This window comes from Diabrotica virgifera, chromosome 1 (assembly GCF_917563875.1).
Source record: "Diabrotica virgifera virgifera chromosome 1, PGI_DIABVI_V3a".
NCBI classification, from domain to species: domain Eukaryota; kingdom Metazoa; phylum Arthropoda; class Insecta; order Coleoptera; family Chrysomelidae; genus Diabrotica; species Diabrotica virgifera.
In genome coordinates this window covers 225,906,194-225,929,901 of record NC_065443.1, presented here as the reverse complement: position 1 = coordinate 225,929,901, position 23,708 = coordinate 225,906,194, and the positions used below count along the sequence as shown (strand labels likewise).

At 32.0% G+C, this 23,708-nt stretch overlaps 1 protein-coding gene across 1 annotated transcript; it reads right to left on the bottom strand.

The window, feature by feature from the left end:
• Positions 1 to 16,497: 16,497 nt before the first annotated feature.
• On the bottom strand, positions 16,498 to 23,501 carry LOC126879029 (uncharacterized). The gene is made up of 5 exons (XM_050641910.1): positions 22,884 to 23,501; positions 22,022 to 22,450; positions 19,231 to 19,467; positions 17,745 to 18,063; positions 16,498 to 17,686 (listed from the first exon to the last, which is right to left on the bottom strand). The coding sequence occupies exons 1-5, from the start codon at positions 23,281 to 23,283 to the stop codon at positions 16,798 to 16,800; spliced, it is 2,274 nt and encodes a 757-aa protein (XP_050497867.1). The 5' UTR covers positions 23,284 to 23,501; the 3' UTR covers positions 16,498 to 16,797.
• Positions 23,502 to 23,708: the final 207 nt, after the last annotated feature.

The following is a 23,708-nucleotide window of genomic DNA, read 5'->3' as shown; positions in this document are numbered from 1 at the left end:
AAGAAAACAAGTGGTAAAAAGCAAGTGTACATAAAAAACAATTGCAAAAAACTGTGTTCACCAAGAGTCACACTTCCAAATATTTAATGCTAATTATAATTTAATGCTACTAAATATTTTGAGGTGTGACTCTTGGTTCCTGTTCTTCGTTAATAAACGTTTATATCTTACATTTTCAATGGTTCATTTGACTAGCTACATTACTTATCTTGTTAGTTGATATCTTTTTAAGGTAACAACTGTTGCATTTTTATATCTCTATGGATGTTTGTTTCTTAACAAACTCACTTGTAGATGAACTGATGATGTTTACTGATAGGACCGAAGTAGCCGGATTCGTCTTTTATTCTCTACCTATTGATTGAAAATCCCACAACTTTCGAGTGTTCCTTATTTGATAAATAGACGGTGGAGAATAAAGGCAAATAATCCAGCTACTTCATCATTTACTGAAGACGTTTTCGTTTACAAATCTTTAAACATCCTAGTAGGTATAGCATACAGCAATGTAGATAAACTGATAATGTTTATAGATTTGTAAACAAAACGTCTTCAATAAATGGATGAAGTAGCTGAATTCTTAGTCTGTTATCTGTATTTTGAGGTTGCAGTCATTAAGTTAATTGGCAGGATAAAAAAACTCTGTTAACACATTCAAGGGTACGCTTCATATGTAGCCACATCTTGTTATGGAGTAAGTGACTTCATATGCAGTTGTGTCGGTGAATGTGTTAATACATATCAAGCTTTCGCAAAATTTATTTGTTTCGTCAAGTCTAAAATAAATTTATAATTATTTTCTCAGTAAATACAATGAAATTAAGACGAAAAAGCTTTGTATCAAAGAAACATACCTAAAAACTTACAACATGAGGTTAGACCATTAAATTTTAAACATTATCACTAAACATAAAAATTATAAGATTGTTAATCTATTAGTAATAATTACAATGTTTTATTTAATTTGATCTCAGTCAGGGCTGCTTTATCCATTAGGCAATATAGGCAGTTGCCTAGGCCGGCAAATTATGAGAGGACGGCAAAAATACTGTACAAAAAATATTTGTATATAAAAATTAAAATCGAATAACATTTAAGTACATCGTAGGTACATAGTACATCCATCAATGGAATATAAGTGGGCATTTATTTCTAGAAAATAAATTGCATTTTTTTAACACTATTCATTCAAAAAGGACAGAAGTCGTAAATTTAGGGATTATTGAGCCGTCGGCAGCACCGCAAAGGCGGCGGGCGTACTGTTCCATATTTTTTTTAAACTGAATCCTTTTGGGTTATACGTGGTTGAAAATTTTCCATTTTCATTGAAAAATGTCGCCTTTTCGGACGGTTTTTTGCGAATACCTTAAAAATTATGCATCTACCGAAAAAAACGATGTAACACATTTTTGTAGGTTATGAAAAATCAAAGACATTCGTTCCTTTATAAGTCTTCTAGTGATAACATAAAAAGAGATATGGTAGGTGAAAAGAAATTTTTTTTGTGCATGCTCAAATGGATGTGTTCAACTTAAAAACAAAGAAATGATCGATTTTAAGGGTATAATGCTATCAATATCTTTTGTAAGTACCTACTGCCTGAAAAGACCTTTAAAACAACCGCACTGTTAAATTTCGATTACATTCAAACTAAGCGAGATATGGTGCAACAAGAAAGAATGACTAATTTATTTTAAGATAAAATGCGAAGTATGTATATTTTAACCCCTCATCCACCAGATTTAAATGCATCGTTTTGCTTGTACAATACCTTTTACTGTGTTATTTCTATGTTCAACAAGTTGGACAGGTTTAAAAGGTATGGTTTTTGAAAAAAAAAAGATCAAATTATAGAGAGCATTTTTAATTGTTTTTTTTAAATCTTCCTTTTTCTCCACGTAACTCGAAAATGATAATGAGATACAGTAATGAAAGAAAAATAAAATTGTTATCTAAAAGAAAACCTACATTTGTGTAAGGTATTTTTTACGTATCTCTTATCACTTTCGAATTACGATTTTTAAGAAAATTTAAAAATGAGCTCTATAATTTCACTTTATTCTTTTCAAAAACCATTCATTTTAAACTCGTCCTTTTTGAATATAGAAATAACACTATAGTAGCAGATATTCCAGAAGAAAAACGCTGCATTTAAATTCTGTTGGATGAGGGGTTAAATATACTTCTCATTTTTCCTTAAAATACATTAGTCATAAGTTTTTTTGCACCATATCTCGCTTAGTTTGAATGTAACCGATATTTAACAGTTTTCGTTTTAAAGGTCTTTTCAAGCACTACAAAAGGTATTCGTAGAACAGAACAAAAGGACATGACAGAACCCTAAATAACGTAATATGTAATTTTCTTGATACATCATACCACTTTACATATTATGTTTTTGACCACTGTAATCTGATGTACATAATACCCCTAAAATCGACAATTTCTCTGTTATTTTAACTAAGTTGAATACACCGATTTGAGCATACACCAAAAAAATATTTTTTCGCGTAGGTACCATCTCTTTTTATTAAATCTAGAAGATTTATGAAAAGATGAATCTCTCCGATTTTTCATAAACTACAAAAATGTTTTATATAGTTTTTTTTTTCGTGAGATGTACAATTTTTATGGTATTCCCAGTTAAGGGGCGCAAAATTTTGAAGGACGCCTATATAAAAATACATTCTTTTCATTTATTATTATTTTTTTAATTTTACATATTAACTTTGAACATTTTTCCTATGACATTGTTTGAATAATTCTAATACTATTTATAAGAAAACTATTTCTATCTATACTCAGAATTCATAACTCAAACAAAAAAGATTAAAAGACTAAAACCAAAGCTTAATAATAAATATAATGCAACCTAAGAAATGTTATGGTTTTTATTACTCAAAAAAAAATTAATGCAGACAAATTCTTTTACGACCTAAAAAGGTTGTTCATTTCTTTGGGTCATTTGTTACGTAGGTATCACGTATGCTAACAATCTACTTTAAAAATGGACGAAGATCAAATTTTAAATTATCAACAAAATTATGAATAGTCAGTGATACTAAATACCTACTGGCGCTTATGACGTAAATCTCTTTGATTAAATAATTTTGTCTTTCTGTAAATTTGCATTAACACTGGCGCGTGTGCTTTAAAGTGGAATAAAAAAAGTTTTGTAAATTATTGGTTGTGGTATTCATAAATTTTTATTATTTTTCCGTTACATAAATTTCGGTAAGTAGCTATCCACGTAATAAAAAAAAATAAATGAATAATTAAATTTATGGTAGGAGATCATAATATTAACTTATTGCACATGAGGTCATGAGGTAAACGACGAGAATTTTGAATATTTGAAGGGATTTTTTAAAATTATTATTCTCATCTGTCTTAATAATTAAATTTACCTATTCTTTCGTTGTAAAGTGATTTACTTTTCCATTTAAATTTTTTTTCTACCAATCTGGTTATGTATGAATTAGGAATGACAAGTTCTTCTTCATATGAATGTATAGAAACCTATTTCAAATACTTTGTAAGCGTTAAGAGGTTTTACTTTTTGCATAAAAACCGGCGCTTCGTATGAAAAAAGGGTAAATTTTTTGTCACAAATTGACCGAGGAATTCCAAAATGATTTTTTATTTGAAACATCATTAAATCGTAAGTTTGTTAGAAGAGTTATAACACCTCGTTTCTCGGAAAGAAAACATTTGCGGACATACGTCTATAGAACAAACTGTCATCATTTTTTCATGTAGAATTATCCCACAAAGTTTTTTCGCAATTATTTAGAAACACCCTGTATCCTTTATAATTTCCACAGTTTTTATAGTGTATTGCTTCACTCAACCGTTCTCTCCAGTTCTTTCTGTTTTGCCAGTCCCTTTCCTGCAGATTTTTTTTCCATTGCTTCGTCCACTTCGCCTCTGAAAGATCTTTGGGTCTGCCTTTCTTTCTTCTTCCTATCGGGCTCCACTCTGTTCTTCTGTTGATCCAACGTTTTTTGTCTGCTTTTCTTCTTGTTCGTACCAGGTTAATTCCTTCTGTTCTATGTAGTCTATTATCTGAGTTCATTTCCATTCTTTTCTTAATCTCTTTGTTGTTTACTCTAATTCTTTTTGTTGCTCTTTAGCTGTTACTCACAGCTTTACCTTAGGAATTCCATCTCTGTTGCTGTTATTTTGTTTTTGGTTTTCTTATTTATTATACAATTTTCACACCCATAAGTCAGGATACTTCTTGTCATGGTGTGATATATTCTTCTTTTTGTGTTTATACTGATGTTCTTGTCCAACAATACCGGATTCATTTTCAAAATTTTCATAATGCAGTCTCTTGTTTGTCCTAGTCTATGTTTTATATTATCTTCTTTAGTTGTTCCTTTGTTTGATATTATGAAACCTAAATACTTGTACTTGTCTGTTACTTTGATTTGTTTACCTTCGTCTATTTCCAGCCTATTTTTTGGTACTGGTATACCCATTCCTTCGCACTTTCTTCTCCATGGTTTCAGGGTTTTTTTCCAGGAATAATTAAAATAGGATAGGGGATATGGAACAGCCCTGTAGCAGTCCATGTTTCATCTTAAATGGACTGCATATTCTATTGACTGTTTTGATAGTAGACAAGGCAAAAACGGCCGGTCCGTTGGGAAAAATATTCCCATGAGATTTTTTTTGCATAATAACATTCGTGAGACATCCCAGAATAACGTTCAAGAAGTCGCCCACGTCAAAAGTGGTTCAATTAAAAAAAAAATTTGAATCAAATTGCAAAAATCAATGTTTTTGGATCAGACATACTTTTTTTAGGTTTTTTTGACCATTCTGGACAAAAAAGGTCTCCTATAATTTTTCCCTAAAGTTGATCTTTTTCGAGTTATAAGCAATGTAAAATTTGAAAAACGCGAAAATGACCCTTTTAAGACTTAATAACTAGGTTAAAAATTATTATTATGAAAGTTAGAAAGTGACTAAATCAAAATTTAAATCCTCCACTACATGATCCTGAAGAGATCTGTGTTATAAATTTATTACTAAGCTGTTATTTTTAATGAATAACAATGGGCGGTTAGATAGTATTGACGCGGCTGTAAATGTGAGTGCAAGTAAGATGCACAACTGGACTGCCGGAATGGCATCTCTCTCGCACTCAGCATTTACACGTGCATGGCGCTCATTATTATTACTTAAAAATAACAGCTTAGTAATAAAATAATGACAAAAATTTCTTCAGGATCTTGTAGGGGGGGGGGGCAATAAACTTTAATTTGGTCACTTTCTGACTTTCATAATAATAACTTTTAACCGAGTTATTAAGCCTTGAAAATCGCCATTTTTCGTTTTTTTCAATTTTAAATTGCTTATAACTCGAAAACGATCAACTTTAGAGAAAAAATATAAAAGACCTTTTTTATCCAGAATGGTCCAAAAAACCCGATCAAAAATATTAATTTTTGCAATTTGATAAAAAATTGTTAAAAAAAATTTGGACCACTTTTCACGTGGGCGACTTCTTGAACCTTATTCTGGGATGTCTCACGAATGTGATTATGCAAAAAAAATCTCGTGGGAATATTTTTCCCAACGAACCCGCCGTTTTCGCCTTGTCTATATACTTTGTTCTTCTTGTATAGTTCTTATACTACTTTTATTAATATTCGTGGAGATTCGAGGTCTTCCATTGTTTTCCATAGTCTAAGAATATAGGTATCGAGGCATAGGCATACTCATTATATAATAAAGCAATGAATGATTTTCAATTGAAATTAGATGATTGTAGAGGCCAAGTATATGACAACGGTTCTAACATTAAGGGAAGAAATAAAGGTGTACAAGCTCGTGTTTGCAAAGAATATTCTAATTAAATAAACTCCCTCAATTTAGTCATTGGGAATGAAAATTGTGCGCTTGCAGTGCACACAATCAACATATTTTTTTGGTATTGTAAAAGTACAACCATTGTTTATCTACACAGTCTAGTTATACAATGGTACAACGTTATACATTTTTTTCTGTTTGTTGGCAATGTGCATTTATGTTTATCTTTTTTCTCGCTCCTTCGTTGCTTAAATTTCAAATGCGCTCAATTTTTTGATTAAATATATTGTTACATAGCTCTTTATAATGAAATTTAGATTTTTTGCATTTTTTTACTATTTTTTTATATCTGCAGTATATAATATTTCGTATGAAAGGGCGCCAAATTTTGTTTGTCTCCGAAAAGTGTCATTTTTCAATGAAAATGACAAATTTTTAACCACGAATAACTCAAAAAGTATTGAATTTTCCATCCAGTCGGATGGAATTCGGAGCCAAATACCCTCACTGACTGCACTAATAGATACCTACATCATTCATACATGAATGCATTCACTTAAAGGTTCATTTGGATACAACAATAAAATCACCAATCACCAATAATTCACATATCTAAATATTTAAAGAAGAGTGAATTGAAAGATATTTTTCCTAATTTTGATATTGCTTTACACATTTATTTGTGCCTCCCAGTTGCCAACCAACGTGTCAGCTGAAAGGTCATTTTCGAAAATGTCAAGAATTTAAAATAGTCATAAAAATAATTTTCGATCAAGTATGACGCAAGATCGTCTTAAAAATTTGTCGATTTTGTCCATAGAAAGTGACGTAACAAAGGCGATAAATTATGACGACATTATAGATGATTGATTTTTCCAAAGAAAAATAAAGAAAGAAATCTGATGTGATCGAACTGGAATGACAATTTTGTGTATTCTTATTTAAATAAAAAATCTGCTTGCAATTTTTTTCCCAAAAATGGTACATGCTTGAAGGACGGCTACTAGGAAATTGCCTAGGGCGTCAATTGACCTAAACGCAGCCCTGCTCAGAGTAATAGTTTGGGCACTGAAATATCTCATAAAAACCTGCCCACATAACAATTTCATGTTAATAGCAGATTCATACAACATACTTTTCAGAAAAAGTATACCTATACTGAGAATATGCGTAATTTCCATTGCGAATGTGCAGAGCAGATACTGAGTATATACTAAATTACAGTACTTAAACGTTCTATGTATATACTTAGAATGTACTACCGCACTTCTTTTCAGTATATACCAAGAACATACTTTTTAGAAGGTTCTAAGGAGGTGCTATAAACCTTCTATTTATATACTTAGAATGTACTATGGCACATATTTTTAGTATACCTACGGGAAGAATATTCCAAGGAAGTGCTATATACCTTCTAGTTATATTATGTGTATACTTAGACTGTACTATCGCACATATTTTTAGTATATGGGAAGAATATTCCAAAGAAGTGCTATATACCTTCTATTTATATACTATCGCACATATTTTTAGTATATGGGGAGAATATTCCAAGGATGTGCTATATTTCTCTGAAGTATGTTTTTAACATCACCCAGTCTCATCCTAGGTTCTACTAATATATTATATATTTATATATTCTAATTGCATATGAGAATGTAGTTATTACATTACACAATATTACGTAAAAAGTAAGTATAAAATATACAAACTTTAGTTAGTTATATAGGTATAGGTATAGCCGGTTCGCTAAACTCAGACGCAACTGGCTAGATATTTTAGTCGATAATTTTTTTGTTTTTTGCCAATTTTGCAAAAATTTGCAAAATTACTAACTATTTAGTGATTATTAACTATTTAGTAATTATTTTTTGCCAATTTTACTAAAATTTGCAAAATTACCGACTAAAATATTTAGAAAGTTGCGTCTGAGTTTAGCGAACAGACCCCAAGTAGCAATTTGTCGACGCGACAACGTTATCTACCGCGTGGCAACGTTTGCTTACAACGTTGTTATTACCTAGAAGACGACCCTATTCTGCACTGATTTGGTGGACGATTTTTGAGTTGTCTTAACGTTGCCTAGGCAACCTCCTGTTTAAGCAACATCGTTTCGTACGCGTTGCATAAGACAACTGAAGCGACTATAAAAAGCACCTACGCGTGCAATGGTTGTTCAAGGAGTCAGACTAGTTATGTTTTTTTACCTATATTTTTAACACCTATATGGTGAATGCGAAAACCAAAAAGTAAACTGTTTTGACATCGTATTCGGTATTTAAATTTATATAAATACATAGAAGACTTATTACCTGATGTGAAATTTATAAACGCATCTCAGATTACCGTCAAATATGGATATTTCACCTTTAAAAAACACACGCGCTCCTTTTTTTTATGACATTTTTGACAAAAAATATGCAAATTTAAAAAATCAAATTTTAATATAAAAGTCAAAATTTATGTTAAAGATGTTCTGTATAAATTTAATGTATTTATGGTGCTTTTAAAGATATCAGAAAATGCCTGCATTTTTTATATTCTGTGTTTTCATTTTCTTTATATCCCAAAAATCTCAAGTAAAACCAAAATGGCGCATTAAACAATATTACCAATATTACTAAAAAAATACCTTATCACCAACCTTAGACGGATAAGACAACTTAGAAGTCCAATCGCCAACCAAACCCGACTGCGCCTTAGAATATAAAAAACAGGAAGGAGTCTTTCATATATCAACAACACCTTAAATTTCTAGCGGAACCGGCCATCTTGAACGTCTGTGGATGACTCATAAGTTTTTGTTAACGAGGTAGAAGGTGTTTGTGTATTGGATCAGCTGTGTGCATAGGCGTACCATCTGGTAAAGCTCCTGTATATGCAATCAATTAACTGAAGTTATTAGTATAATAAAATGTTATTTAACTGACTTTTCAACAAAATAATATATTAATACGTATTTTCTCTTGATCTGTAGCTGTTTGTTTAACATCAAAGATGTAATAAAATCGTTAAGAATTTCTTTTCTTCCCTCTCTCAAAGGTACGTCACTGAAGATAGAAAGCAAATCTGACAGCTGATCGCCATTTGCAACCTCCTTCCTGGCTCGTAGTCATTTCGCATTGTACTCCTTCCTAGTTTATTTTATATTCTAAGGGCTGCGCCGACTATCAAAACTATTTTAGAACGCACCCTCTTATTGGGTGACAGAGGTCATGTGACCAGTGTCAAAAGTGTATCATTCTCATTAACAGCGTTGCCACATTTAGTAGATTTCTACTTTTTTGGTAGATTTTTGATATTTTTTTAAAAAATTCTATAGTTTATTTTTTAACCAGGAGGAATAAACTTAAAAGGCAGATTCACGCCTAAGAAAGTCACTAGAATAATAACCAAATACATCTTCTTTTTTGGTTGATCATGTCGGCCCTCAACGGTAATCCATGAATATTATATTATATTAATACGTCGCTAAAGAGTTCTAAAAACGACTGCTTTTTATATAAAAGCAGACTAACAATCTAAAAATTAAAGGAATAACACAGATAACACACAAAATCGCTTGTATATCTTAACTAACCTATGAAATTCCACTAGGGTCAAAATTTGATAAATGTCATTAGTGTCAAAATTTTATAAGAGTGGAGTAAACTTGCCTGCAGTTGGACCAATTACAAACAAGCATTACAGCGCGGTAAATTTGAATCACTCCTCTTGGTTAAAAACAAACCATTAGTAGGCAATATTTTTTAGTAGATTTTTGGTATATTTCAACAGAATTTGATCCATTTTTTTTCGAATCGTGAGGAAACTATAATAAGTATTTTTGAAAAATTTAAACGCAGAATGAAAGACTGCATTATTTAGAAAAACCAAAACGTTTCTTTTGAACGAGATATTTGGAATTAAAAGTCACACTAATTTTTTTCTTTTTTTCACCCCTGTAACTTATTAAAATAAACATTATAGAAGTTTTCAGGGACTTTCGGTCCTCGGTAATAACGTAATCTTTCTTTGTGCATTTAAATTTTTCAAAAATACTTATTAGTTTTCTAAGGATTCGCAAAAAATGAAAACATTTAAAATACATTGAACATTTTAACAGACGATATTTTGCGCCTATCCCCTTAAGTTAGCTGTTGTTTTTATTATAAAAAATCCCAAATATATCCCAAAAATCCTTAAGTATAATTTAGTTTTTGATTTAGTAGATTTTAGCTAAAAAATGGTAATTACCAGTTGGTGGTTTGGAATAATTAGGTTTCCAATTTTGTGGAATTCCTCTTGGGACATTTAGGACGGATGTGCATATCACTGTATTACTGTATATTTACATGGCCTAAAAAGAATCTACTGATTTTGTGAAAACAAAACTACTGAAAGAGTAAAAACTGACCTGGCAACCCTGTCTGCGAAAGCTGATACAAAGATTATCAAATCTCAAATCTACTGATAAAACAATGGAATGGAAACCAGCTATTAAAAAAACAAATAAACAGGTTGTTAAATAAATCGAAAATTTCCATCAAAATAAAATATATAATAATAAGAAAAAAATAAGGTTATAAAGTAAATTCTTTTTCTCCTAGTTGCCGCAAACGTGTCACACCTCTAGAACAACACAAGGGTCGTGACGTGACAGATAACTAACTACTCAACTACAACTACAGAGTCGGCCAGGGCGTAAATTAGTTTAGCATTATAACATTTTTAACTCGTTGTGATTGTTGAAAAAACTGAACCACACTGAACTGTGATATTATGTAGTTGTCACAATCATTGTGACACAATGGTAATAAATTAGTGGCCCGTATAACTAAAGGTTGTAACATCGTAATGTCAGTCGGGATAGGGGACGTTGGCCGAAACAACTGAAAATGCTCTCAGGCAACGTTGTATACAGTGCATTTGTTTGTACTGACGACCAATGCGTCGAAAAATTGCTACTTGGGACTATACCTATGTATGATACATATATGGGTAAGTACGTATATATAAAATATAAGTAATAAATTTAGTTATTATGTGCACATCAAAATAAAAATGCTGCTTATATATTATATAATAGCCAAAATATATATAATAGGTATATAAATTACAAAAATTTATAGGTATCTATATACATACTTTTACTTACTAGGTCTTTAGGAAATATTGAAGTACCAATATGAATTTATTATTTTCAAGCTGCCCGCAAACAAAATAAAAAAGTTATTTATGTATTTTCTTAAAAATGCTGTGTCCTCACAGCGTAGACACAAATGCCTAATTGTACTGGAAACTATTTTTATATTTTTCCCTTGTTACCTACCCCCTTCCCCTGTGCAGGTATAATATGCAATGCAAGGGTCAGAATGACAATGAACGGCCGTTTCCGGATTCCCGTTTCACGTTGTTTGGTTGTGGACCTAAAGCTTACCTAAATGTAATATACTTAAAAATAAAATTATATGTAAAAATACTCATGGTATAAACTGTAATCAAAATGGTATCAAATCATTTTAATTGAAAACGAAACGAGAATTTCTCATTTTTCTTCAATAGAATTAAGTTTTAAACTTTTTTACCATACAATTAAAACTGTTTAAAAAATGAATGAGATAGTTCAGTAGTACAGTGGAACCTCGATAACTCGGATTAATCGGGACCGCGGCCGATCCGGGTTATCGAAAATCCGAGATAGCCGGAGAATATGGTAAAAATTAATAAAATACGGTATACTTACAGATAAACTCCGTTAGAATTGAAATAACATGAAATATATTTATAACATGCACAGTACCTACTCATTAAAATTACTAAAAAAAACACCAAACACAAACGTAAGCAAACGGAAGCGAACACTACAAGACACACAATACAGTCACAACGATGTAATGTTCTTTAAGAACAGTGAAAACTAAACACCATTGTTTATAAAAGAATTTTTTTAAATAGTCTTTCCTAAACAATGCTAAGACAGTTTGAAATAAAAAGGAATATAGGTACTACAGACAGGTGGCTGTTGTTTCTGCGGCGTGTGCTATGAGTCATTTTTAATATCGTATAGTTCAAATTACACACATACACATTATCTCTCAAATATTATATTACATACATTTTTATTGTTGAAGGTTTGTCTGATAATTAACTATTTTGATGGGAAATAAGCCACAATTAAATTGAAAAATAATTTTATTAACGTTTCGCGACGCCCAAATCGTTGTCAAAATACAAAATATTGAAAATCAAAATGTTTATTTGATGAAAATCGGTCCGGGTTAGCCGGACTTCTGGGTTGTCGGGGGCCGATTTATCGGGGTTCCACTGTACCTACCAAAATACCTAAACTTTATTAATTATTCTTAACGAAGTTGATAATCGTCTGTCAAACTAACGTCAGAACGTGTATGTATCGATCTGTAAATTGGTGCCGAAATTTGTAATTATTACTGTAAATACTAGTTATCAGAATTAGTTTTCGCTCAAATAGTGACTAATAACAATTGTGTTACGTGGTAATCATCAAGAACAAGCTGTAACTTCGGTCAGTAAGAGATGTTTTACTTAATTATCTTCCAACTTAAACACATTCAGTGTCAAACTGTCAATAGTTTTTCACTGTTGCTATCCCGTCCCAACTAGGTCCGGATCCCGCGTATGAAAAAAAAATTGATTAATAGCAAGCTGAAAATTTGGTAATAGCTTAAGGGTGTCTGATCGGATAAACTTTGATATATGGGAACACTGGAACAGGGGCAGTTTTAATTGTGGAACAGGTTAAAAATTTGGAACGGTCAGACCACGAAAACGGCACATTTATTTTGTCCAACAGAATAGACTTAAACTCTCCGAACAGAGATTAAACTCTCATGCAAAAATCAGACTGCTATTTGTCATCATCATCATCATCATCATCATTGGCTCGACAGCCCTTTATGGGTCTTGGCCTGTTCCAGGATTCTTCTCCATTCTGATCTGTTTCGTGCTTTTTTTCTCCAGTTTTTTATTTTTAAGGTTTTTATATCCTTTTCTATTTGTTCTATATATCTCAGCTTCGGTCTTCCTCTTGTTCTTTTTCCTACTGGCATCTGTTTGAATATTTTGTTTGGTATTTCGCCTTCTTCCATTCTTTCTACATGTCCCATCCAACGCAGCCGTCCTATTTTAATGAATGTTATTATATCCGGATCCTGGTATATTTCGTATAGTTCAAAGTTGTACCTTCTTCGCCAAATTCCATTTTCTTTTGTGCCTTATATATGTGTCGCAACATTTTTCTTTCAAAGGTGGCTAGCAATGTTTCCTCTCTTTTAGTGAGTGTCCAGGTTTCTGAGCCGTATGTGAGTACCGGTCTTATTAAGGTTTTGTATATTTGGCATTTTGTTTTAATTGCGACGTTATCTGATCTTAGTTGCCGAATTAAGCCATGTTAACTTTTATTGGCAATAAATATTCGCCTCTTCAGTTCCTCTGCTACGTTATTATCAGATGTGACTAGGGATCCCAAGTATGTAAAGTTTTTTACCCCCTCAATGTTGTATTCTCCTTTTGTTATATTTTGTGGCTGCCTTATTTCTGTGTTTTTACTTACCTGCATATATTTTGTTTTGTTCTGGTTTATTTTAAGGCCACTATTTTGTGCAGCTCGTTCTATTTGATTGAATGCCTCTATCATTTATCTTCTTGATCTTGCGATTATGTCAACATCATCTGCAAATGCTAGTATTTGTAAGCTTTTATTAACTATTGTTCCTCGAGTATTGACTGTTGTGTCCCTCATTATTTTCTCGAGTACGATGTTGAACAAGATGCATGATAGAGCGTAGTCCCTTTTTCACATCTATTATTTCCGTTAGTTCGTTTTGTATCCGGATTTTACTTTCTACTTTTAGAGATTCTTTTATCAGTTCTATTAGTTGTGTTGGTATATTAAATTCTTTCATTGCTTTTATTCAGAATTCTCGGTTTATATTGTCATATGCGCTTTCGAAGTCTATGAAGAGATGATGTGTGTCGATGTTATGTTCACTTGTTTTTTCGAGGATCTGTCGCAGAACAAATATCTGATCTATTGTTGACTTCTGTCTACAGAAGCCACTTTGGTACCTGCCAACTATTTTTTAAGCGTGTGGTCTAAGTCTTTCATAAATGACGTTGGACATTATTTTGTATGTTGCATTCAGCAGCGTGATTCCACGGTAGTTTCCACATTCCAACTGATTCCCTCTTTTATGTAATGGTACAATAATACCACTATTCCACTCCGCTGGTAACTGTTTATTTGACCATATCTTTGTTATCAGTTCATGTATTGTTTTCTGTAGTGCGTCTCCACCTTCCTTCAGTAATTCCGATGCTACTTGATCCGATCCCGGTGATTTATTGTTCTTTAATTTGTCTACTTGTAACGGTCCACCCGTTATATTATCATTTTTAGCGCTGTAATTATTTTTAAAAAAATAATTATTTTCTCTTGACCTCCCATTTAAATTCTTTAATTTATCGTAAAGGACTTCTCATGTGACGTCACACTGTACGGAACATAGTTGTTGAACCGTTCCTTGTCGTTTAATTCGTGTTCCGTGAGAGTTTGACGTTTTCCTCGCTGACTGTGGGAGGAATGAGAGGCACTTGGCCGGTGGCTGCGAGGTTGACAGGTTGGTGTTGGTGGTTAGTACCGTAAATGGCGGTTAATTTCTTCGAAATTAATTTTTATTTCAACTAAGTTTGGAAGTATAGTAAAAAGTTACCACCACTTGTTTCCTGGAGTACGGGTTTCCTGGAGTAAGGATGGGAGTACCATCAGTGGAAGAGGAATAAAAAAATTAACCGGTAAATCGTTTTTTCTACTAATGTTTTTTAGTAGACTACAGTCAAATGCACTTAGCCTACGTTTGTTGCCGACCAATCACAGCAAAGGTAAGCTAGTGACACAGAACACAAAGTAGTGGAATTCCTACGTTTTCTGTGATTGGTTGATGGGTCTGTCTTAATTTAAAATTTGGCGGGTTTCATATTTATTATTACAATGAAAATTGTGTATTATTGATAACCGCATTTTAGGTTTGCATACACGCAAAATCGTCCCATTTCTGCGTCAACCTCGTATCTAAACTTTTTTTCATTTTTGACGTTGACTTGCTAACAATTAAATTGTATTACTATCAAGTAATTAAAATTATTAAATTTTTAACGACACTAACATTAAACGTTTTTGTTGCTCTCCTGAAAAATTTGCTATTCGTAGTTACGAAGTTGACGCAGAAAAATGTCAAAATATTCAATGTGTTTAAATGTATTCATTTTTCGAATCCTGAGAAAACTACTAAACATTTTTGAATAATATAAACGAAGAATGAAAGATTGCATTTTTACTGAGGGCCGAACGTCCCTGAAAACGCCTTTAATGTTTATTTTAAGAAGCTACAGGGGTGAAAATAAAAGAAAATTTAGTGTAATTTTTAATTGCAAATATTTCATTCCAAAGAAACTTTTTATTTATTCTAAAGGACTTTTGTCCCTCGGTAATAACGTAATCTTTCGTTCTGCGTTTAAATTTTTCAAAAATACTTGACAGTTTTCTCAGGATCCGAAAAAAAAATACATTTAAAATTTTGACAGGAGACATTTTGCGCCGTTCCCCTGAAGTTGAATATTAGTTTTATTATAAATGTAATTATTGTTCCTTGTTGTAGTTTTTATTAGATATCCAGGTATTTTTGTTTTAGCTTTTGCATTAGGAAATGTTTGTTTTTGTTATTACTTATTATTTTTGGAACATTAGTCATAATCACTCTCTTTGCTTTCTCACGTGGAGTCTAAAAAAATCTTTTGAGTTCTTTTCTATCGAAGCTGACTACTCGATCCATATTTGGAATACCATCTTTAAAAGAATATTCTGGTTTTGTCCTATTTAATGTTATCATTTTTCTTCAGGTACTTGTCTCCACTGCTTGAGTCTTTCTTCCACTTTTCTACTATCATCTGCGTACATTCAATACCAAGCACCTCCCCTTGAAGTTCAGCTGTTATCTGATCCAGCACCTGCACCAATGAGAATAAATACGAGCTTAACACGAAACCCTGATGAACCCTCACTTTCACAAAAAATTGTCAGTTTCTCCTGCATTTGTTCTAACTCTTGTTGCTATCCTCCCATGTCTTCCACTTCTTCTTCTTAAAGTGCCGTCTCCTCAATGGAGGTTGCCTACTACAATTGCAAACTCTTCTGTCTTCAGCTGTTCAAAATTTAGTCCTGTCCATTGTCGGATATTTCTGAGCCACGATAGTCTTTTCCTTCCTAGTCTTTTCCTTCCTAGTCCTCTCCTTCCCTTTCACTATAAGTTGGGCATATTGGTACTTATTTTCTCAGTATGTGGCCTAGGTATGATGTTTTTCTAACTTTCACTGTGTTGAAAACTTCTCTTGCCTCGCATATTCCATGCAGCACTTCTTCGTTTGAGGTATGCGATGTCCACGAAATTTTGAGAATTCTCCGGTAGATCCACATTTCAAAGGCTTCCAACTTATTTACGGTTGATGTTTCAAGGGTCCATGTCTCAACTGCATAGAGAATAGTCGACCAGACATCGCATTTGGATAAACGTAATCGAATTTCGAGATTTATTTCTGAACAAAATTAAGTAAATTAATGTTTACTTGAAATAACTATTGCAAATCAAAAAAACACTAAAATGGCTGTTTAAAATTTCTTTATTAAAAATTGGGAGAGGGGGCGCCGTTATTGGTGCAATGGCGAAGGTAAAACCCCTCTAAACCTGGCCTACGGCCCAGTAGATCCCAATTTAAAAATACAACTCATATAAAAGTTATCAAATTACATCTTACTTAACATAGCTTTAAAATTCAGACCTAACTTAAGTAACATAATCTATAATCTTATAAAATTTCACTATATTTATTACTATTCAAGTAAAATCTGTAATGTTAAATTAACTAATGATCTTGTAAATAAAAAATCAATACAGGTACAAATCAAGAATGCATGTGAGCTACAAAAATTGTTAATAAAAAATGTTTAATCAGTTCTTTTTTTTTTGAAGGAAAATACTCCTGAGTCTCCATTTTTCGCTTCTTCGTAATGTTCTTTGCCTTATTATTAACTTCTTCCAGAATTCCTTGAGTCCTCCTTATAAATTCGGTAAAACCTTGGTCATCTAATCCGTTCAACACATTATTGAGATATTCCTGTTGAAGACTTCTTTTGGTTTTTTCCTGGGTCACATTTGTCTGTTCTAGCTTCCCTCTGACAAATTCATTAATTTCCTCCTCATGCCTTGATTTGATAGTTGACATTTCTCCTAAACACCTTGCAGCATCATCTACAACAGAGTTACTACCCAAACGCTCCTCATACATTCTTACCAAGTGCACATGCTGACACAAGGTATTCCTCACCATATAGTCATCACAACTACACCAATAACGGTGAATACAAATCTTACACACTCTACAAAACAATGTCTTACACTCACTCTCACACACTTGTCTAAAATTTACATAACGTAATATATTCATACCTTTAAAGGATTTTACCTCATAATGGCCATATGCAGTCTCCTTAACCAGTTCTTCTAGTTTGCCTTTCATCGATGCTGCCCGTTTGTGTGCTCTTATTGAAAGCCTGTCTTGATAATTATTTGCGCTTGGTCGTATTATATCAACTATCCTCGTCCACATTTTTTCTTCAACTAGCTCATCCATTGTATCCAGTAGCTTCTCAATCCCCACTGCTGCATTTCTCTTGAGGTAATTCGTCTTTAGTAGATTGTTGAGTGATTCAATTGCCATGTTGGTATTAATCCCGGCATTTCTTCTGTAACAATAGGGCCACAATTTTTTTCTGTGTTCAGCCAAGTATTGTCTAGAAAAAAAAATACTTAAGGGTGTCTTAAAATGTATGATTTCATATAATTATTTACTTTTTCAGATAATCGACAAATTCTATCTCATTTGCCTCTTCTAGTTTGGATACATATTTGTCACATAGTTCTTTAAATTTATCTTCATCTGGTTCTCGAATAATCTGCCTGAGTTCATTTTTCATTTGCGCCTTCAAAGTTGGATCCTGTAATTTTTTCTTTCCTCTAATGTTCCAGTTCTTCACCACATGCCACGTACATAAGAGTCTCCTTGGTTCTTGTCTCATTATCTTCTTCCATGCATTATAATATTTAGGATCATCATCACTCATGAAATATTCCGCATTAACTTCTGTCTGTATCTTATTCTTGAGGGCATCTAAAGGTTTTAAAAATAATCGTTAGTTAGCAGTCCTAAATTGTCACTACTTATACAGTGTGTCTGCGTAACTTGGAACCATATGGGAAACTTTTTTAACATCAATTTTACGAATATAAGTAATTCTCTAGAAAGTGCTCTGCACAGTCTTAAACCTAAAGACGCAATCATCAGATATAAAATTTTATCAACAGTGTACAAAGTATGTCAAAAAATATGAATTTCGCTCAAGAGTAAAGTGCCTTTATATTTCACAATATCGAAAATTGTACTTGAGGAAAGTTGTTTGTAATTAAAAATTATGTTATAATCTGCATTTACATTCTTCTAATTGAAAAAAAAATTTTTGAAAATTTTGCTCAAATCACGGACAACCAACATCATTTTTATTTATGACAGCTCCGTTATTATTAATTTTGCGAAAAAAAAAGTTATTCCTTATAGTTCGCATTATATTTAGCAACCAAGATACAATTATAACATATTAAATTTTGTCAATTTTATATGAGGTATGTCAAAAAATATGAATTTCGCTGAAGAGTAAAAGTATCTTTATTTTTCACAATATTGAAATTTGTTATTATAAAAAGTTTTTTAGAATTAAAAACTATGTTTTAATATGCAATTACATCCTTTTAGTGGAAATATTGTGAACTATAAAGGTATTTTACTCTTGAGCGAAATTTATATTTTTTGACATACCTCTTATAAAATTGAAAAAAAATTATATCTTATGATTGCATCTTAGTTTTTGACTATTCAGACATTTTTATAAAGAATAACTTTTTGTCGCAAAATTAACAATATCGGAGTTATTTTAAATAAAAATTAATGTTGCGTATCCGTAATTTGAGGAAAATTTTCAATTTTTTTTTTCAATTAGAAGAGTGTAAATGCATATTATAACATAAATTTTAATTACAAACAACTTTTCTTAATAACACTTTTCGATATTGTAAAAAATTAAAAATACTTTACTCATGAGCAAAACCCATATTTTTGAACATCCTTGTATATTATTGATAAAATTTGATATCTGATGGTTGCATCTTAGGTTTTAGACTATGCAGAGCACTTTATGAAGAATAACTTTTTTTTCGTAAAATTGATATCAAAAAAGTTTCCCTTATGATTCCAAGTTACACAGACACACTGTATAATACATACCTAAAAAAACTTCTTGAATTCGTTGGTCCAATCTATTTGACAGAAGGAACGCAACAGGGAATCCAGCATTTCTATCGTCTTTCACCAGCAAAATCGTCAAATCCAGTCCTTTTTTATTTGTCCCATGTGTCCCATCGACACAAATTATGTTCGGGAATTCTAGTAGTTTCTCTTCCATCACCGCATTCATAAACCCTACCGCAAAATCTTCTTTTCTCAATATATCATGATCTTCTCCTAATAAAAATAAACCACCAAATTTTTAGTTCATTCAAAATTGATAAGCTTGTTTGTATCCCGTGTACAAAAAAAGTTGATTAATAGCAAGATGAAAATTTGTTAAGAGGAAACAGTAGCGATCAACTGGTAGCAAAAACGCGTTCCAGGATTGCGGCTGTAATTTTAAATATTTTTTCGAGATATTTAGCACACGTATTCGTAATATAATAAAGAATGGCGGTACAGAGCCCAATTTAAAAAATATATTAATATGTGGAAATTACTCTGTAATTAAATACAATATTAAAAAAACGAGCCTGTACCGCCATTAAGAGGAACAAAAAAATACACTTTCTTCAAATAAACTTTTTTATCCGATGCCTAGATTTTGTGTCATTTTGGAAGTACTAATGGAATAAAAAATTTTAGTAGTTCCAAAATGACACAAAATCTAGGCATCGGATTAAAAAGTTTATTTGAAGAAAGTGTATTTTTTTGTTCTTTTTAATGGCGGTACAGGCTCGTTTTTTAATATTGTATTTAATTACAGAGTAATTTCCACATTTTAATATATTTTTCAAATTGGGCTCTGTACCGCCATTCTTTATTATATTACGAATATGTGTGCCAAATATCTCGAAAAATATTCAAAATTACAGCCGCAATCTTGGAACGTGTTTTTGCTACCTGTTGATCGCTACTGTTTCCTCTTAATAGCTTAACAGTGTCTAGTCGAACAAACCTTGATGTATGGGAACAGGGGAAGTTTTAATTGTGGGACGTGATTTTAATTGTGAAACATGTTATCCTGACAATTTTATGATAATGAAAACTAGCAGGTTGCAAAAAAATAGCTGTCTGATTTTTGCATGAAAGTTTAATGAAAGGGTAACAAATCAAGTTCTGTCCAACAAAATACATGGGAGGTTTGAAACCTGTAACTTGTTCCACAATTAAAACTTCCCCCTATTCCAGTATTCCTGTACCTCAAAGTTTGTGTGACTAGACGCTGTTAAGCTATTAACAAATTTTCAGCTTGCTATTAATAAACTTTGTTTTTGGTACGTGGGATCCAGGCCTAATCGTAGTCTTCAACAAAATTAAAAGCATCCCGGCATATTATATTTAACAGATAATTCAAGATAAATGGTAAGAGACTGAAATTTTATTGAATATTTAAATAGGTAATATTACTTCTATTTTTTAAGCTTGCTTAAAGTTCATTGTTATCTACTTATTACTTATAGCATTGGAAATATAACAATATAAATTTCCTATTAAATTCACTATTTTACTTCAGAAATAATTATTTCATTGTAGAAATTAAATAGCACCAGAAAGATATTTTTTAAAGTAGATAACTTTGATAAAAACCCCAAAAATTTGGAGTTACCTAGTTACAGTACCTACTGAACCACAATATGATAGATCATGTGATTATTAATTCAAAGAGGGGCAAAAAATGTTCAGATTAGCATATGGTAGAAAGTATAATAAGAGCCAGAATATAAATACCAACAAAGAAATAGGGTCCAAATATGAAAGGTAGCATATAGAGGGCTTGAAGATAAAACAAAAAAAAAAGAATACAAAAGAACATTGAACAACAGATAATATAAAGGATGACTCGAGGTAGAAGGGGCATGTGGAAAGGACAGAAAAAGATGAAAATAAAGGAATAAATGCCAGTTAAACACAACTAAAGGACCAAAGATTAGATATTGGGAACAGATAAAAAAAGAAGTATGTACTCTTAAATAGGCCAAGACCCAAAAAGTAGCAATGATGGTAATAAAAGGACAATTTAAAACTAAAAATGACTAAAATCCTTTATAAAAGGTATATTTGTTAAAATCCCAAAAAAGGGCTACATCACAGAACTAGTTTTCAATCGGATGACTGATCATCATCAGTGCTTACGTGATCTAACATGCTAACCACCAAAATACAAAAATATATGGGTAAAATTTAAAACTAAACCACATTCAAATATCAAATTCCTAACTATAAACAAAGTTACTATTCGTCCTCTCATTCGTCAAGAGGCTGTTAAATGTAATTTATTGCCCTAAAAGAGGCGGATTCTCATTTTACAGGTCCAAACTGGTCAGTCTGCAAATTCAAATTGTAGGTAGCATGTTGGTTTTTAAGAAATACTTCAGGACAACCCTGTTTAGCTTCCATGTGCGTTTGTTTACAGTTGGGAATTTGTAAAATGAATGGACTTTAGTTATTTAAGGGGTGAAAGTTATTGATTTCTGACAAGTGGGAGATTTATTACTTGAGGGAGGCAAAGGTAACAATTCAACCACTAAATTTACCCCATATACCACCACTATGTCCATAACAAAATTAGATTTAATGTAAAAAGTTAATAACTAAAACTTAGCACATTATATTATTTTAAAAATGTTTATTGCTATTTCGTATCAAGGCATAAATGTTGTTAATTCTACTTAAGAGCAAGGTGTGTTATATGAGCCATGCAAGGATAACAATTCACACAAGTCAAATTGGAGTACAATTATTTATAATGTTGGTAGCTACAAAACAGAAAAAAAATGGTGTTTACCTTCCTTCTTGAATAAGAAAGCATAATTCTTGTTGTTAGCATTCCATTCCTGAACCTTTAGGGCTGCTGCTATCATATCATTTTGATCTCGTTTCTTGTGTATATTATACTTTCTGGTCAAATTTCTGAGATCCTGACTTGTTATTACAGCAAGTCTATCTAATTGTGGTACTTCCAATTTTCTTGAATCTTTTAAAATTCTAGTGGGTGGCACCCCAGCCATTAATTTTTCTACAACCGTTTTTTCTTCTGCTTTTGACAGATGCATTGTTCTTAATTCTTCTTTATGTCCAACATGTGTTTTCCAATAACTGACAGAAACTTGTCCTTGGTCTCTCAGTTTGCAAGCCAGTCTGGAAGGGCACACTCCTTTTATTCTAATTGATCCACCAGATTTCTCTGTCCTAATTTTATAGTTGGGCTTATATCCTAAAGATAGATCAGTATAAGTTTTAATTATTGCAAGTAACAAAGTACAGTAGAGCGTCGATTATCAGAACGTCGATCAACCAAACGACCGCTTATTCGAACTATCGACTCCCACATCCCGCACTCAAATACCGAGCAAGTGTTAGTAATTGACGCTTAAAATATCTTCAATTTTCTTCACTATTGTATCCAAAAATAATTATGTTGTTGCAAAGACTGCACTTTTTTGTTTAGTTGCTAGTTGTCATTATCAAGATATAAATAAATATGTAGGCATATAAATATGGCTTTTATTCACTTGTGGATAAATATGTATGACTATAAATATGTATCGGTTTTCCGAACACCTATGTCCCCCAATTAGTTCGGATAACCGACGCTCTACTGTACCTATAAGTTTTAATTATTGCAAGTAACAAAGTATTGCTCTTACCATGTATGTCACTTATATTGCAATCATAGTACATTATCTTATGTTCCTTTCCACGGATTGTTCTACTACATGCATAACTTGTCTCAATTTTCTGCATATCTTTCCATGTCTCATATTCTTGTTTGCTAGAAAATTCAAAAGTTTTTAGTTCAATACTCAGCTGGTGGCAGTCCTGGAGATGTTTTCGTAATTTCTCATGACTTTCAAAATTAGTTTCTTGATCACATAACCGACAAATGATGCGATTTTGATTCATTTTGTTAGCCCTGGGCGGAACATCTGTTTTGTGTATTCTTTTGATATGACGATTTCGTAATTCCACATTTTTAAATATTTTGCTGCAAAGATGGCTGGCTCCTGGAAGAGAACTTGTTGAAGTAGATGGGTAGGTAGAATCCATAATTGCTAAAAAGTCTTGGGTAATTAAATTAGGTGTTCTAACGAACAGATTTTTAAAACGATTGAACAAATTAAAAACAAAAATAGAAATGAAAAAAGCTAAAATTGAAATTTTGTATGTGTATGTATGTATAATTGGTGTTAAGTTGGAAAGTAACCGCCAGCCCAAAGAAAATTTGATCTTAAAAAACCGCCAAACACAAAAGTCATAACCTCACAAAACGCATTAACATGACACCACTGTCACTACTTTAGGTATTTCTTGCTATTTCACTACTTTGTGATTTTTGTGTTCTGTGTCACTAGCTTACGTTTGCTGTGATTGGTCGGTAACAAACGTAGGCTAAGTGCATTTGACTGTAGTCTTTTTTTAGTTAACCTTGAATATATGAAATAGTTGGTTCATTGTTAAATGTTCTTAGCCAG